The sequence below is a fragment of the Halichoeres trimaculatus genome, unplaced genomic scaffold (genome assembly GCF_033239565.1).
Source record: "Halichoeres trimaculatus isolate MK-OKI-2021-1 unplaced genomic scaffold, fHalTri1.1 fHalTri1_scaffold_13, whole genome shotgun sequence".
In the NCBI taxonomy this organism is placed as follows: domain Eukaryota; kingdom Metazoa; phylum Chordata; class Actinopteri; order Labriformes; family Labridae; genus Halichoeres; species Halichoeres trimaculatus.
Window position 1 is genome coordinate 31,156,877 of NW_027437191.1, and position 18,244 is coordinate 31,175,120.

General features: G+C 37.5%; 1 protein-coding gene across 2 annotated transcripts in view; it reads left to right on the plus strand.

Annotated features, from left to right (window-relative positions):
- map3k5 (mitogen-activated protein kinase kinase kinase 5) overlaps positions 1 to 18,244 on the plus strand; it is a 120,985-nt gene that overhangs the window by 84,587 nt on the left and 18,154 nt on the right. For both annotated transcript variants that reach the window (XM_074684670.1, XM_074684671.1), the window contains exons 13-18: positions 3,140 to 3,235; positions 8,641 to 8,722; positions 10,320 to 10,453; positions 14,823 to 14,950; positions 15,042 to 15,178; positions 17,131 to 17,236. In XM_074684670.1, the coding sequence (XP_074540771.1) occupies positions 3,140 to 3,235; positions 8,641 to 8,722; positions 10,320 to 10,453; positions 14,823 to 14,950; positions 15,042 to 15,178; positions 17,131 to 17,236 (683 nt within the window). The remainder of the gene's footprint in view (positions 1 to 3,139; positions 3,236 to 8,640; positions 8,723 to 10,319; positions 10,454 to 14,822; positions 14,951 to 15,041; positions 15,179 to 17,130; positions 17,237 to 18,244) is intronic.

Below are 18,244 nucleotides of genomic sequence, written 5' to 3' on the forward strand. Positions count from 1 at the left end.
TTTTTCAGTTTATCATCAGAGAGGTGATCAGGAGGAAACTGTCGAGCTTCACTTCATCACTGAAAGGTTCAAAAGCCGTGGATCAAATCACAGGGGTACCATGACGCTCCTAAAGTCACCCTGGCTGTTTTTCTACTTTCCTCCTCTCAGCGAGCTCAGCTGTCTGAAAAGAGTTTATAATTGGTGAAACAAAGGGTTTGTTAAGTGGAAAAAGAGGCGAAGAGATACAAATATCACCACCAAGCAGTTCAGTTCAGTTTGTCTTGGCACAGCACAAATTTTATGCCGTTTCCGCTGACTAATCCCAAGACAGATCCACCAAGAACCAAGACCAGCCGCCCCACTGTTTGGGATCCTTCCATAGGGGTGCCAGACATAACCGATCAAGCCCCAGAAGGTGGTGCGACAGCACTTTTTCTTCTTTGTTGGATTTATTAGCAGGGTACACTGTGACGCACTGCTATAATGTCACACTATTCTGTAACAGTTGCTACCACAAGGGGGCACAGTTGGCAGTGGGAACACAAACAGAATCAGTCTTGAGGCCCATTTCTCCTCCCTGTTCGTATGAAAACGTATCAGTCCTTTTTAAACGATGTTACTGTCACTGTTTACATACTTCAATACGTCATTTGCGTGGGCACTGCAGTTCACCAATACGTCCACCAGAGGGGGCAGACAAGATTCAAACGTTTTTGACAACAAAACTCTAAAGCAAGCATGGCGACTGTAGAGGAGGTGTTAATAATGTACCTCTCACAGAAGCAGTTAAGTACACCACGAAAGTTCCACCATTGTTATTTCTTCTTCGTGTATCACCAGAACCTTGTATCTGGTAGTAACAGCAACACTGCCCCCTTGGTTTCCAGTGGTACTGCTCCGTTCAGTCCGTATCCGTGAGCCTCATGGGAACATGCAGAAATATGGACAAAATGAGCGCCGAGCACGATCAGAAGGCTCCATCCATATCCGTACGTAGCGTTGAGCATAAATGGGCCTCTAACCAATGCGACCCGTTCCAAATAGTACTGATCTAGGTTTTTAGGTTGCCCATTTTAACATCTGGCCGGGGACTACAGATGAAAACTCTGGCATATTTACTGTAAATGTCCATTAACATGCATTGTCCCTGTAAATCAAATAAATTAAATCTTAAATTAAATCTTAAACTGGACTGCTTGGCGGAAACGGGGCTATAGACAGAAATGTTGAACCCACAAGTGTTATCTTGGCACATCAGGGTTTATTTCCAAGCTTTTACTGAAAGTGGGCAGAAATTAGGGATGGGTACTGAATTAAGGACTTTTACGGATCCTGTCAGAATTCAACTGCATATACTTTTAGATATTACATTTAGGCCCGTCATCAACACTAATATGCAGATTTATGTCATTTAAAAAGACAATGTTTTCTGAAAACTCTGGCCAAAATAAAGATTTTGAAAAACTCCAGTTTAATGGTTTCATCAAAGCTGAATGAGGTTCATTCTAATTGGCTGGCACAGGTTTCATGTAGGAATGGGTACTTAATTTGGTACTTCTACAAGTGCCGACCAAATTCTGTCTTTAGTACCGAGTACCGATTCACATAAAGTCAAACCGTATCATGTTTGGTACCTAAACCCATCCTTGTTACTGTGAGAGGGAGAAAGAGTAGGCGATTTTCCATGCTGGACATGAACACAGCATTGCTAGTTTACATATTAAAGAATAAACATGTCACAGTGAGACTTAGTTATTAAACGAAGTAATGTTACCACATAAACACAAACAAAAGTGCCAAAAATTAATACAGTATCGATACCAAAGACTGCAAAAAAAAAAAAATGGATGTCATCTTGTTCAGATCAAAGTGAGGCCACCACAAAAACTGCTCCCCCTGGTGGCTGACTGCAGTATAGGTCAAAAAATCCATCTCCCCAGTCATTCCAGATGGGCTGTGGTCAAACTTTAAAGAATTAATACACCTGGTAGAAATGTTTCTCTCATCTGACTGTTGTGGTGATTTGAAGATATCATTTGGCTGCCTTTTATTGAAGTCCTCTTTTTTCTGATTTTTTTTTTTTTTTATCAATTATGAGAGGTCACAAACAAGGCTCCATGTCACGTCTTAACGATGATTGACAGCTGACGTTTTTTGGCATTTATTCTAGCCCCCAAACCCTTGTCTCAAGTTTTTTACATTTTACAAAAACAAAAAAATGAGGAAAAAAGATTTTTGAGATAAACTGCAAAACATTTTGTTTGGGAAGGAATGGAAGAAAGTGCGCTGAATTAAAACAAAATACACGACTTTTAAATGCCTAACAAAAAGCTACAGGTTAGAGTTGTTGTATTCTTGCTGTGGTGCAGCTGGGTCGTGGATACTTGAAGTCTTGATGTATGGAAACACGATCATGCATTTAATTGAAGAGAACAATCAAAAAAAGACGATGCAGACATGTCTGTCAGCATGATTTCACGTCTCTCACGGCGTATCGGACTGCTCCATTAGTGCCACAGACCGTCTGCCGGAGCCGGTTAGCGTCACGTCCTCTGTGCGCCTCTCTTCTCTCCGGTCCTCGGAGGAATTCAGAGTCAGATGAGGGAGAAGTGGAGGGCCGAGCTCACATGTTGCTAGGGAACTACTCATTCTCTGTGCCCACTCAGCCTGCAGACAGTCAGCAGGACACAAAAGCAGCTCTGCCAGCAACAAAACGACCACACACACAGTTGCTCCGTTGTCTGGCTAGGCATAACTAGACTTGGCACATTGTTAGGAACTGGACAAGTGCTCATTTCAGCGTATGAAAGATCCCATTTAGTTTCTGAATTGAGCTCTCCACGTTTAGTGGAGGGAAGCAGCATGATTTCATTTGCAAATAAAAATCTATTTCAGGATTTTGCCAGAAAAAAAAACATCCTCTCTCATAATATTCCCTGCCGTCTTGGTATGTCACTTATATTGATTATTAAATCACTGCCCCAGTTTCGTATCATGATGAATTTGCCATCCAAACAAGGACAAAAACTCTTTTATTTCCCCTCAGAGACTCCACGGTTGATGTCATAAAGTCCAGTGAAAGGCCTCATTCATCCCCTGAGTTGTATTCCCCCTCATGTGATGATTGTCCAACTAACCGTGAACCGTTTCTCCTCAGCATCTCCAAGTTTGACGAGAGAAGCGCCTTCCTGTACGTGCTGCACAATGCCGAGGACTTCCAGATTTACTTCTGCACAGAGATGCACTGTAAAAGGTTGGTCCGTCTCTTCCTTAAGTGTTCTGCACCTTAACGTACCTGCAGGTGTGTTTCAAGCGGTGTATGGTTTTTATTCATGAAAACATCACAACACTTTAATGAAAAAAAATCATCCAGCTACGTCAATTGTGGCCTTCTCATGAAGATTTATACGTTAATCTGAAAAAGCTTTTCATAATTTGCTATTTTAGAATCTCATTTATTTCATTCTGGTGTCCATGAAAACTTTCAGGTACTGTCTCTTTAAGGCTCTGCTCCTTACAAACCCTGATAGGGCCTGAAATGTAACAACAATTTTAAATGTCATTCAGAAAAAAGTAATAAAAACCAAAATGAACCGATATTTAAACAGATACAGAGCCCAAATAGTAATAACTTTTTACCCCGAATGTATGAAAAATTATGAAAATGATGAACAGTTAACCCTGCCATAAAACAATAACTCATATACCTTATGTACATTTACAGCCTGCCTTTTCTTTTTCACAATGATTTAATTTTTTCTTTTGCAAATTTCTCATTTCTTTGACGTCCTTTTCAATGCACTGTTTTAATTTTTGTATTTTGTATTTTATTTTAACTTATGTGTAGATACATTTTATTCTTCTCTGTACAAAGATCTTCATTATTATTATTTTTTTATTATTTCTAATTTTTTATTTTATTTTATTTTATTTTTTTTTTTTTTGTCTTACTACTTGAGCTCTATTTTTTTTTTCTTTTTTTTCTATTTTTGTAATATTTAGTGTGTATCTACAATAATTGTTCAGAGAGTGTGGACTGGAGCCAAATTTCTTGTACTCCGAGATACTTGGTGAATTAAGGTGATTCTGATTCCAAATTGCATTTCAGGATCACTTTTGTTACAACATTGCCCAATTATTATTATTATTATTATTATTATTATTAGATTAAATTTCAGGTCTCTGTTACATTTTGGGTTGTTGTTATATTCTGATTGGGCAGCTCAGAGGCCAGAATCCAGTGTTATGGCAACATGAACATAAAAAGTTTGCTGTGACTTTTTTAATGTCACAAAATCACAAAAAAAAACTTTTACATTTGACTTTTATAGCAAGCTGAAGACACTGAAGACTGGGTATTTATATGTGTATGTGTGGGGAAAAAAACATCCTAATATTGCTCCTTAATATGACAATAATAGGATTTCATGTTATTAAGATAAATTAATTATGACATCAAACAATAACCAGCCTTGGAAGTCTGGAAATCTACAAGGAGCAATAAGGGCCAATGATATGAATTTTTTGGAGGTGACACCAGTTGATTAACAAGTAAATAAAGAAATTTTAGAGATACATCGATATGGTATCAATAAGTAGTCAAGGAGGCCAATAACTGGTATTTGGACCCAAATTCATTTACAGTGAAAGTGAGAATACTGGCGTCAAAATTTTGAATAATACAAACTCCGACATTTAAACTGCATGTCTCATAGAGTTAAATGAAAACTTAAAAAAAAAAAAAGTTTTCTACAGTAAATAAAGTTTTCCAATCAGATGGTACTGTGGGTGGGACAATGCTACAGACAGGGTAACAACTGCAGACAGAGAGGTGCTGCTGCATCAGAGCCAAAAAATAACACAAATTTAACTAAATTAACCACTAAATTAAATTGATTTTTTAATCAGCCGTCAAATTAACAAATGCCGATATGCTTCGAAAAGTGGAATATCGGCACCAATAAATTCTGACTCTGCCTTTATATCACAGAACTGTTATTAGGGCCTGAGCCCACCAACCAACGTTTGGGTGAGAGCCTTATTGAAACCCTTGCGATTATTATGAATGTTTCTTTCTGCCAAAACAATCCGAATTTGGTGCCTTTTGCTCGGAAAAAACGTGGTTGCACCTTGCCCCAAGTTTATGAATCTACAATATGTTGAAAAATATATCCTGTATAGCGCCCCCTATTGGCTAAAAACTGCAGCCCCTCGAGCTACTTTGAGCTAAAGCCCTGAAATTTGGTGTGCATAACCAACACGCCTTGCCCTGCAAAAAAGTCTCTTTCCAAACACAAATTTCACTATTTGGACCTAAACATCAGATTTTGATGATTTTTAGCCTATGTATTACATTGAACAATTCCTAGGTTTTTTACGTCAATGGGCGTGGCCACAAACGACCGCCTAAGCTGACCATTTTGGCTGTTTCATAAAAATCTTAATATCTTTTTTGTACAATGTTCGATCAGGATTAAAATGCACACAGAGGTTCAGTGTCACAGCCTGAGTGCATTTCTATCACTGGTTGCACAAATATTAATGCTCCATAGCGCCACCCAGAGGCATATAATTGAAGCCTCTCCAGCTACTTTGAGCTACGGACCTGAAAAGTTTTGGGCGATCATTACGATCATGCCTAGACCTATGGCTTTGGCTGAGTCACATTTTGCTGCACATGAGGCCACCAGGACATGCCCGTATATGTAAGACGAAGGGCTCGGGCCTGATATTGCTGCTTGCAGCTATATTTTTTTCTTAAAATTCTGAGAAAACAATCTCTGAAGTCACACGTAAAATCTCAAAAAATCCATTTCCACAGGGGTTCTGATTCAAATTTCAAGGTCAGATTTCTCACTTTATTCTTAGAGCTTTGACACGTCTTTTTTAAGTATCGAGCATTTGTTATTTTTTTTCTTACCAGCCTTATGTCCAATTTTTTTAAAAATGTGGCCCAATCTTTGGAAGAAAATAAATATAAAATGCAAAGGACAGCATCTTTGTTATTGTTTTTTTGGGATAAGTTTTAGCAAGAGCAAGAAAATACTGCAATTCTTTCAAACCTAGCTTTAGCTTCATGCTAGAATTAGCACAAAAACCAGCTAACAGTTGAGATGCTAAAAGAATTTAATCAAGGCCATTTTCTTTTAATGCATTTTTCAGTGGTTGAAGTAGTTTTCATGTATTTAAGGGTTAAACTGTAGCTTGTAAGCATTTACCATATATCACAACATTTTAACCTGCAGCGTAGCTTCCTAGATGAGACTTTAGGGCTTAGATTTCAGGAAGTTACATTTGATTCTTAAAATAAAGTTTCTTTACTTCAGTTTGTTGAACCTCGACACAAACAGGAGCATTAGCTATCTGAATTAAATAAACTGTTAAAGCTAAAAGAAGAACAATGAGTATTTTTATGACCCTTTGACAGCCATTGTCACTCCTCTGACACGTTTCATGATAAATGGTTATGTCAGGCTGTAAACTTCTTCCCTCAGGTGTGACTGTACTTCCTCGCAGCTTGTACCAAACCCCACAGGCGCTGTTGTCAGCTCTGTCCTCAGGTAGCGTAATTCGCTCTTCCTGGCACCAGAAGCACACCTTGTCTCCTTTCTGCGCTGTCGTCGTGTCCCTGGCTAGCCGCTCTGCAGAGCACAGAGTGTTCAGACTCTGGCATCAGACGCTCCCCAGCTCTTGCAGCTCCATTATGTGAGAGTCAGTGAGTCATGCCTGCTGTTGTCATGATGCTGCTCTCCTTTAACACAAAGCGGCAGAAGGAGTGACAGCAGAGGATGGGTGAGGAAAAGGTGAGAGGATGAGAGGTGAACAGAAAGAGGAAGAGTGTCAGCCTCTCATTGTTTTTGTGCATATGCGCGATCAGCACGCAGGAGCGCACGTGTGTCACAGAACACCTGCAGGCATGCTGCGTGTGACGGCACGATGAGGAGACGAGATAATTCACAGCTTGGTGCCGTGACAGTGATTAAGGTCGTTATATATGTGTGTGTGTGTGTGTGTGTGTGTGTGTGTGTGTGTGTGTGTGTGTGTGGGAGGTGTGCATGTAAACATGCTGCAACCCTTCTGGATGAGACCAACGGATAAATACCCACGTTCACCATCACAATATGTGCAAAATAGATCTCAAACATGTTGGACGTGGATTACCGATGTGGCTAATCCAGATCCTCACAGAGGAAATGTTTGAATGAGGAAAAAAGGTTTTTGCATATTTATTTCCCTGTGTTTGTTTGGGTTAAGCTGAGGCTCGAGGAACACGTGCGTTAAGGTTTTGAAAGCACATGTTGGAAACAATAAGGGCCTGTGTCCACTTACTGAGTTTTGCTCTAGAAGGGCCTGTTTCCATACAAAAGCAGCACAGCTCAGCTTTTTTCAACATTCCAAGCTCAAAAATGCTCTTGGGTCGCTGTTTTTTTTTTATTTCACTGCTCACAGAACTCTGTCTGGAAATTATTCAACTTCCACGGACGAGGATGTTAGCATAACTTCTCCATCACTGACCAATCAATCATCTTATTTTGTTTAAATGCCACTGAATAAAATAATGAGTAAACAGAGCTTTTTTTTTACTTTCCATTTTCTATAATTCTTTATTTTTGTAAAGCAGTCCTGTTACAGTCATTAAGTGTCACTACAACCATGCAGTTGTAAGGGAAATCATATAGCATATATGTTGCAAATTTGGAATATGAACGTATATATAAAAAAAATACATACATTAATATATTTGTTTGATAATCACTTTATGGCAGGACTTTTGTACTGATTCTGAAAAATTTAATATTTGAACATTAATTTTAACATTTGAACAACGGGAGCCTCCTATTAGGTTGTCTTACATGGTCCAAGCTGAAAATGATTTTTGAAGCAGATCGGCTGCCGCGGCTGTATTGGAAGTGATGGGGGTTTGAGTTTCCACTATACGCTATAAAAAAAAATGGACGTCATCTTGCTTATCTTGAAGTGAGGATGCCACAAAAACTGCTCCCCCTGGTGGCTGGCTGCAGTATAGGTCAAAAAATCCAGCTCCCCAGTCATTCCAGATGAGCCGTGGTCAAAATTTAAAAACTGTATCTGTCGTGGAAATTTTTCTCACATCTGATTGTTGTGGTGATTTGAAGATATAATTTAGCTGTCTTGTATTCAAGTCCTCTTTCTTCTCAAAAGTTCTGTTTTCATTAGTTATAAGAGGTTAAAAAAGAGGCTGATTGACAGCTGACGTTCTTGTGTATTTTTTTTGGCATGGTATAATATGTCGGGAGGAGTCAAGTAGAGATCAACCTCTTGAAAGAAAAAAAATAATCATTATTTTTGACTCTGGCTCGTCCCCAGCACTTCTCAAAAGTCACTTTACCTAACAGTCCCCCCCCCATCTCCATCCCTTAAAGGTTTCTGTTGAACGAAGACACTGGACAACTTTCATGACCCTGAAACAGTAACAGAAAATGCTGTTAGTGGACACAGTCCTTTTAACAGCTGTAATTCGTATGTCACTGTTTGCTGACTGTTTGACCAAATACGACCAAAAATGATCCTGTGCTCTCTCAGATGCTACGTCATCTTCAGCTCAGAGAGCGTCCAGCAGAAGCTGTGTTCTTTTTCTCTGTGAGTTTCACTGACGGTGTGTGTTTTTTTCTTTGCCAGGTTCTGTGATCTTGTCAACAGCATAACAGAGGAGGCCTGGAAAGGTCCAGAGGAGGGAGACTGTGATACCGACGCTTTAGAGGTGAGAGGATGGAGGATGAGTCAAACCCAAACCAGTTCAGGTTTTGAATTGAGTCTTTTTTTTGCATGTTTACATGTTTTTATTACTTTCAGTTGGTGGCATAGGATTTTTCTTTATTTTTACTTTACAAAACTGAAGCTTCTTACTTTCCTTTCATAAAGGGTGAACTTGCGAGTGGTGAATTTTTTTTTTTTTTTTTGCTTTATTTATTTATTTATTTATTTCAGATAAAGCAAACAAGCGTAAGACAATGGTACAGCTCAAAGATAATGAACAACAGATCATCTCCACATCCTTATGTCACACTGGTGAAAAAAAATACAGTCAGTTCATACAGTAGTATTTCAAGCCCTTAGTGTCATAAAGGGGAGACCGGGGCCAGAATTGGGGATTTTGTATTTTAGTACCATCTTACAAACAATACTGGAAAAATAGACCAATATCAAACTGTTGAATAGCAGAAAAAAGTTCCTTGGTGTGGCCGTTCTGACAACAAAAAAGACAAATTGGATAAAAACCGTCTTACAAAAGCTAAACATTTCATCCCTAAAACTGGACGGACACCCGGCTTCACACTCGGGCCACACACACCTGAACCTGCTGGGATAAGACCTGGATTCACTCCTTTGCTTTGTAAGCTCTGACAGCACAGCACACACACACCTGCTGCTGCGTTCACCTGTCGTCCCGCCGGAGCCTCAGGAAAGAAGAAAAGCTAATTATCCCAAAACGCTGCCACACCCACCGTGACTCAGCAGAGAGGCCGGGATCAGATGTCAAACAGGTTTTATGAACGGTGTATCCGTGTTTGCTGTAACAGGAGAGTCAACAGCCGAGGTGAAGTGTTGGCTGATCTCCAGACTTTCCCTGTTCGACACAGACTGTCCTCAGAGCGAGGTCAGAGCGTGTTTCCTGTAAGCAGCGGTCACATGGTTCAGAGAGGAAAAGGACATTTGTTCAGCCTCTTTAACCGAGCTTTCATCAGAACGTTATCAAACTATCAAAGAGGTTACATATCAGATAAGTTCATGTGAATAAATGACGTTATTCAATCCAAAAAGACTCATATTAACAACAAGAGAAGAATGATGATGAAAAGAGAAAACGAAAACGAGACTTAAAGGTGAGAAAACAAAAAATACCCTTTCATTGGCATGACCTTTCTGCCATTCTTTCTCTACTGTTATATGTGGCATGAAAATATCATGAAATTCATGTGAACTGCAAACAAAGTTTCTTTATAAATGATTTAACATTAGGGTTACACAATCCTTGGAACTCTGGGTAATCAGTGTGAAGTAACAGGAGCTGTTAGGAAATACATATGAACTGCTTTTACCTGATCATAAACATGAATAAATGTGAAACATTATGGTTTGTTACAAATAGACATGCATGCAAATTTACTTTAAAATAGCAAGAAAAAAATAACTAAAAAATTCTAAAATTTCCTGTGATTTTTTTAGAAAAAAATGTTTTAGCCATCCGCAACAAAACCAAAAAATTGTCCAATATTTAGCAGAATTTTACCTCCACCTTTGCCACACTTCCCTCTGTAAGACTTTAAACCAATGGCTCCATTGTGTTGTCTCCGCAGTACGACTATGAGTACGATGAGCACGGAGAGAGGGTGGTTCTGGGAAAAGGCACGTTTGGAGTTGTTTATGCTGGACGGGACCTCAGCAACCAGGTCCGACTCGCCATCAAAGAAATCCCAGAGAGAGACAGCAGGTGAGTCCAGTAGCTTAACAAGGAGAGGTGGATCAAGTTACTTTGACTGAAAGGTTATTTTCTTATTTGTTTTTTTTTTGTTTGTGATCGATTATTTATTGGTTGTTTTTCTGGTAGCTTTTGTATCACAGACATGGCACAAGCTGTAATGCACCAATGTCACTGATAGGGAAAGGTGCACTGGAACCAGTGCCTAAAAACTAGATTATGATTTGTTCTTCCTTTTTTTCTTTTTCTTTTTTTAAGATATATTTTTGGGCTTTTTTGGCTTTCATCAAAGGATAGGACAGCAAACATTATGGTAGCTGGCTTTCCGTAGTGCTATCAGCAGCAGGAGCTGACGTAACCTCACTCTTCATTTTATTGATAGACTCTCAAGTTTGAACAGACCACTGCAGAATAACTGCTGACTGTGGGTTGGAATCAACAATAGCACAAACAGTTTAGCCCTTTTAGCCTTTAGCTTATGCTCCATCTCTCTCCTGTTTCTCTTTCTTCTGCTCTTCTGTCCTTTTTCTGTCTGACAGTTAGGCTCCAGTGTCCACCATCACTACAAAATTAATCACAGAAATTGTTTTCAGCACAGAAAAACACAGATCTCTCTTCTCAAAAACTTTGTTGACTGGTGTGGTGTTGTCATAGAGACTTCTATGTGCTGTAAACAAATTCGGTCCTGGACGACCTGGCCACAGATACTGAGAAAAAGCATTTAGAAATCACCTGTTTTGAGGCTGGTAATCTCATTTTATATCATAGATTATGATCAGGCATACAACTAGAAGTGAGACAAGATCACTTAGAAACTCCTCACAGGGACTTTAGATAATTTGTTAATCAATTCCTGCCAAAGCCTGCAAACTTTCTTTAACTATCTGTAAAACTGTCAATAAAACCTCTCATTCAGTTTTTTTAAAAAGTGAGTGTATGGATGTATATCTGTGCCATCAGAGATTGAATATGATTTTTTTTACACTGAATTCTTTCAGCATCAAAATCAGGCTTTGAATTTTAAAAAACATCAAATTTGAAGCACTGATTTGTTTTTATCCCTTTTATTTATTTTTTGTCCATGTTACATTAAATTCAGTTTAAAAAAAATTCAACATTTCAAAAACTCAGTGAAAAAAAATCAGTTGAAAAAAAGAAACATTTCAAAAATAAGTTCAATGGTAAAAAAAAAAAAAAAAAAAAAAAAAAAAAAAAACTAAACATCTCAAACAGTCAGTGTAAAAAAATATAAAATTTCAAAAAAAGTTGATCAAATTTTCTCGAAAAATTTTCAAAAAAAACAGTAAAATAAAAAACAATTATGTTTAACTTTTTTTGTGATGTTGAATTTTTATATACTAAATTTAATTCAACATGGATAAAAAAACGAAAGGGAGAAAAACAATCAGTGCTTGAAATTCGATGGTTTTTAGAACTCAAAGTCTGATTTTGATGCTAAAAGACTTCAGTGTTAGAAATTCGTATAAATTCTTTTATACTTTCATATTAGTGTGTTTGTTAAAAGCAGCCTATCAGTGTGATGCGGCTGAAACTTCTCTGAAAAAGAGTTTTGTAAAACATTTTCGATGTCATCAACAGAGAAATGCAAAATAACAAAACATTCACCTTGAGCCAAATAACAGGAGTGAAATTTCACAAAAACATAGTTTTAAAACACATTTTTTGAATATAAGAAAGTTTCTATTTATACATATATAAAAAAATCGACATGGACTTTATAAAACTCTAGAAACAGAGAAACAGCGGCGTTGACTCCCTGCCTGAATACCTCCCTCTGTTTCCTCCTGCAGCCTCTCTGCCTGTCTTCACGTTTCCATAAACCTCTGAATTATTTACACGAATTCTCCACATTCTTCGCCTTCAGCGCTCTGCTGACTCACTGATGTGATCATTGGAGCGGGGTGACGCTGAAATCATCTCGTCTGTGAGAAAGTCCTGAAATTTAAGGTGTGGAAGTAAAGCATCAGGAGCAGGAGGATGTTTGTTTTTCAGCTTTGGTGAGAATCAAACTCCAGATACTGAGCCCGAAATCCACAAACCCTCAGGGACTCTGCTGCTCCGCGCTTTGAGCAGCTCTTCTCTTAATGATGCTCAGCATTAGCGCTGAACATGATGAGGCATTAACAGCTCACACACCTGTTTACATCCAGGCTGTAATATCAGCTGTGGAGGAAAACAAATAACAGATTTGTGAGGGTTGCTGAAAATTTTAAGAGCACCCTGAGGGAGGCTTCGAATTAAAGGCGTTTATCCCTTTAGCATCAACGTGCTGAGCCAATTCTCTCCTTAGATTATGAAATATCCTGTTCAGATTCGTCAGATTCAACTTTTAGAGGTGTGCAGAAGCTAGACAGAAACGCTCCCTCGCTTGTTTGTGCTCAGAATTCACGTTCCTGTCTCCAGCAGCGTCAGCAGTGAGACAACAAGAGACACAGAGAAGACGTCAAAGATAAACATTTCTGTTATTAAGAGCTGCCACAAAGACACTTTCAATTAATGCTGCTGAAAAGAGCTGGAGTAAACAGACATGGAGCCGTTTAACTGTGAGTAAAATCCACTTTCAGCTCCAAAAATTTTCATGAACAAGAGCTTTAGTTTCAGCTTGTGTAGCATCAATTATAGAGTTATAAAATAATACTGATAATAAAACAACTTGATATTATTTCAGGAATGGTTTGAGTTTTATTTTTTTTCTTTATTTTTGATTTATGGTGTGTTTTATCAAGAGGAGCAGCCTTAGAGCACAGCAAACACTGAAATCTAAACAAATTGGGTCTTATTTTTATATTAAATGTTTTATTAGGCTTCATATGAGTCATATTTATTCAACAAGTCCTGAGAAATGTCTCAATTTAAGATATTAACAGAAAAACATGAGGCCTGAGTTGTTTGTGAAAAGTCAAAAAATTCAGCCTAAGTGGTGTAAAGAATTTGCTTTTCAACCTTCTTGAAGAAAGAACCAAACACGGGCAGATTTGTTTAGAAAGGTTGAACAAGATTTTTCTTCTTTTTTACGAAAAACCTTGACACTTGATTAAATTTTGGTTCTTGTTTTTTTTTGCAGTGTGAATCTAAAAGCTGAAATCAAATAGAGAATATGATGTATCAAAATGCTGCTTTCTGGTCTGGTTGTCCAGGGTCCAAATTGATCTACAGCATGTCCTAGTTTCTACGACAACACCACGCCGGCCGGCAAAGTATTTTTCCGCTGAAAACGTTTTCTGTGATTAATTTTGTAGTGATGGTGGACACTGGAGCCTAACTGTCAGACAGAAAAAGGACAGAAGAGCAGAAGAAAGATAAACAGGAGAGAGATAGAGCACGAGCTAAAGGCTAAAAGAGCTAAACTGTTTGTGCTAATGTTGATTCCAACCCACTGATCAGCAGTTATTCTGCAGTGGTCTGTTCTGAGTGATATAGACGGCTATTACACTACAATAAAAACTGAGTGTACACAGTTTGCTTGTCGTTACTTTTCAAGCAGTAGCGCTACGGAGCTTTTAATATATACAAGGACTTGACGCTTTGAAAAGTTTGCAAAAAGTTGTCTTGAGTTTCTATCCCAGAAAAAGAAAGAGGGGAAGCCTGACCAAAACCAGACTAAGCCCAAGTTTCCTGCTCCAACCATTGTCAAAAAAAGTGTAAAAGCCCAAAAATGCAACTTTACAAGATAAATCAATAAAATTTACCATCAAATCTGGATTAAGGGCCTGTTTCCACTGACAGTGTATTTGTTTTTCTTGTGTTATTTTTGCCCTTGCAGCACCCATTGACTTCAGGTTTCACTAAAAAAACATCTCTGCAAATATAAGTTTAGGCGCTTCCTCCTCTGCCTGACAAAGTTTATTCAGGCAGGTTTGCTCTTTCCAAAACTGAGTTTGTTGTAGATAGGTTTGAAAATAAATCTGACAGTGGACACAGGCCCTTAAGCACTGACTGTGTGTTTCCTCTATGTCATCGTGAATGGATTAACTTTGAGCTTTTTTAGTTGTTTCGATTTTTGTAAAGTTTCCTGAACCAAAACTGTGTTAAAAACAAGTAATTACTTGTTACTTACTAATCTTTTTGGTGAAGTTCATTGATTTATTTGTTTCTGCTAAAGTTGCACAGTCAATATTGTATCATGTGATTTCCAGCTTTCTGTCCTCAGTCTGTGAAAACATCGACTGCTGATACATCAGCACAAAAAACCTGGACCTTGGGATGTTTGACGGATGACTCACTTTGACTGACTCAGAGGAAGCTTGAGTCTAAAACTGTTAAACTCCCTCTGCAGAGGAGAAAAGTGCTGAAGTCTTAAGTGAAGAGACTCTGACTTCTTTTTTTAAGATTAAAGCATCTCTTTATGATCTGAACGCAGGTACTCTCAGCCGCTGCACGAGGAGATCGCGCTTCACAAACACCTAAAGCACAAGAACATCGTGCAGTATCTGGGATCCATCAGCGAGAACGGCTTCATAAAGATCTTCATGGAGCAGGTGCCTGGAGGTGAGATCCAGGCGTGATCATCAGCGTGCTGCTGATCCCAGGTCAAGGTGAGCGTATTGATGGATGCTGAACTCTCTCCTCTCATCCTCAGGGAGTCTCTCCGCCCTGCTGAGATCCAAGTGGGGTCCCCTGAAAAACAACGAGCCCACCATCGGCTTCTACACGCGGCAGATCCTGGAGGGACTCAAATATCTGCACGACAACCAGATCGCTCACAGAGACATCAAGGTGAGCAGGAGCTTTCTCATTTTACACAACAAAGCATCGAATATAAAAGTGGGAAAGTGGATGTGTTTATGTCTATTTGTTTGCAAAGAAAGAATACTTGATAAAGAATCAGTAGTTAGAAGATCTATCTGAATTCTTGTGTTGTAAACTCGCTGTAGTAAAAACCGTTGGGATGGGAATCGAAAACCTGTTCCTGTTAAAAATTGATAAAAAACTTAATTAACATCGTTAGCCTTTATGTTTAACGAGTCCCTTATCAAATCTTTGGATTTAAGACGCTGCTGGACTAGTCTGCTTCAGCTAGCGGCTAGCTATGCTAAATGAAAGAAATGTTACATGCAGGCTCATGGCTAGCTTCATAACTACGGCAAGGTTCCAAACAGCTCAAACGATTGCTATTATCACTTTGAGACCCTAGATGGCCTACTTCGGTTAAGACATGTAACAAAACAGTCCATCAACTAGGGATGAGTATTGGCAAACACATCATGATACGATCCGCATCGCAATACTCAAGTTATGATACCATACCCTGTATCCTCTGTTTCTCATTATAATTACTATTTTGTTTTTCTGTTAAAATTCCTAAAATTATTTTTATTTTTATTTTATTTCATTGTATTTTTATTAAATATATATATATATATATATATATATATATATATATATATATATATATATATATATATATATATATTTTTTTTCATATTTTATATTTTATATCTTATATCTTATTCTATATTCTATCTGCATTTTTATTATTTACTTAATTGCTTGCACCAGCACACCTTCCTTGTATGTGCAAATAAAACTTGATTTTGATATTATCACGATATACAATATTGTGATATATTGCAATATTTTGCACAGTTAACTATTGTATTGAAAACAGCTTTTCTATTATATTGTGTTTGAAGTAATGAAAGTCAGATGTAGTGTTTCATACACTTAACTTCAAACATAAAGTGTGTGAAGTTTGTCACTTAAACTACTGTGACATTAACAAATGTTTTTAAAAAAGTTATTGGGTGAAAGACGTGGTCAGTTGGCGAACCCGATTAACTTCACTTGGTGTAACCAATGTTACTCATAAAAATTCTAATATTGCACAAAGCATGACTTATAATAATAATAATTATTTCATCAATCTACTACACTGTAAAAAAAAAAAACTTTAAATGATTTGAAACCCACTGACCAAAAAATAAAGAGAAAACATTGAATTTTACGGCATCTATTATACGGTTTATGGGCTACATTCAGTGGAGTAGCTCTTCTGCGCCATCTACTGCAGTGGAGAAGCAAAAGACGTATTGTAGCTACTTCCATCTTCACTAAAATATGAATTTTGATGTTTACAAAAAAGTTGAAATATCAATATTTTATCAAGGGTCAAAGTATCCAAATATATTGCTGTTTCAATATCTTTCCACACCTGTTTGGAAAAGTGAAGTGTTAATGCGTTATATGTAACAAAAGAATACTTAAAGTATTATCAGCTTCAAATCAGAAAGAAAGTCTGTCTGAAGTCTCGAGTGTTAAACTCACTGTAGTAAAAACAGATTTGTCTCGCGTGTCTGAACTCCTCGCTGCTGTTTAACATTCCTCTTCAAACTGTAATCATGTCCTCTTCCTGTAATTTCTCATGTAAATTCCCTCTTTCTGTCGTCTCAGTTATGACTAACACTGATAACACCTCTGCCACGGTGATTGGGGTCAGCAACCCCCTCCACCTGCATCCACCTGCCATGACAACAGGGTCAGATCAGTGTTACGTGTGAATGTTAATCACCTTGTTTTGGCAGGGACGTCGCCCTCCTCCTCCTCCTCCTCCTCCTCCTCCTCCTCCTCCTCTCAGGCTCTGCTGTAACCTCTGTTTGTTGATGAGGATCAAGCGCCTCGTGTCAGGAATCTGTGAATCTGTTCTCACTTCCTGTCTCCCTGATCCGCAGGGCGATAACGTCCTCATCAACACATACAGCGGCGTCCTGAAGATCTCTGATTTTGGCACATCCAAGAGGCTGGCTGGGATCAACCCATGCACTGAGACGTTCACAGGTACGCAGAGGGAAGGAAGTCACTGCTTCCTGGAAAATGCTCTTAAAGGGACAGACGTATTTGAATATTTTCATTGCTTCACTTCAACATGCAGCAGCTGGATTTTTTCACTTTATTTTATTTTTTTTTTATTTTACTTGAATGAATGTCAGTATGAAATTGGTGTACAATTACATTTGTCAATATGTCAACATTTGCCATACATATATAATCAAATCTCATTAATGCCATTTTACACATGTGTGTTTACAAAATAGAAACAATAATCACTTAAAAAAAAGGAGAAACCCAAAAATAATTTAAAAAATAGTAGAAATTGAAAAAAGAAAAATAACACTAGGCCATATATGTAAATATATATATATATATATATATATATATATATATATATATATATATATATATATATATATATATATATATATATATATATATATATATGTGTGTATGTATTATAAATATAGATATTCCTCAAAATATATGAGTTAATGCTCAGACTGAAACAAAATTTTCCTTCTCAAAAACTTTCAAAGAGCTGTCATGCTTTTGTTATTTAGTTTCAAACAAATAATAATAATTATCATAATAAACTTTATTTATGTAGCACATTTCAAAACAAAGTTACAAAGAGCTTTGCATCATGAAAGCAACCAGTAAAAAGAAATATAAGAGAAGAAGTGAAAGAGAGGTAAAAGAGAAATGTGAGGAAAAATATAAAAATATATAAAAGACTAAGAACCACCACCAATAAAATAAAGGAAAACATCGGTAAAAATAAAAACAGTAAGGATTAAAACAATTGAAACAACCAAGGATAAAAAATCTAAAAAAAAATACTGCCCATGATACTGTCAGTTAATAATGAAATAAAAATAAAATAAAAGCAGCATTTTGACAATTAAAACAGGCTCAGCTAAAATCTCCAATAAAAGCACATCTATAAAAATGTGTCTTTAAAAGAGTTTTATTTTTTAAAAGAGAGAGATTAAAAGAGAACAAAGGGTTTCC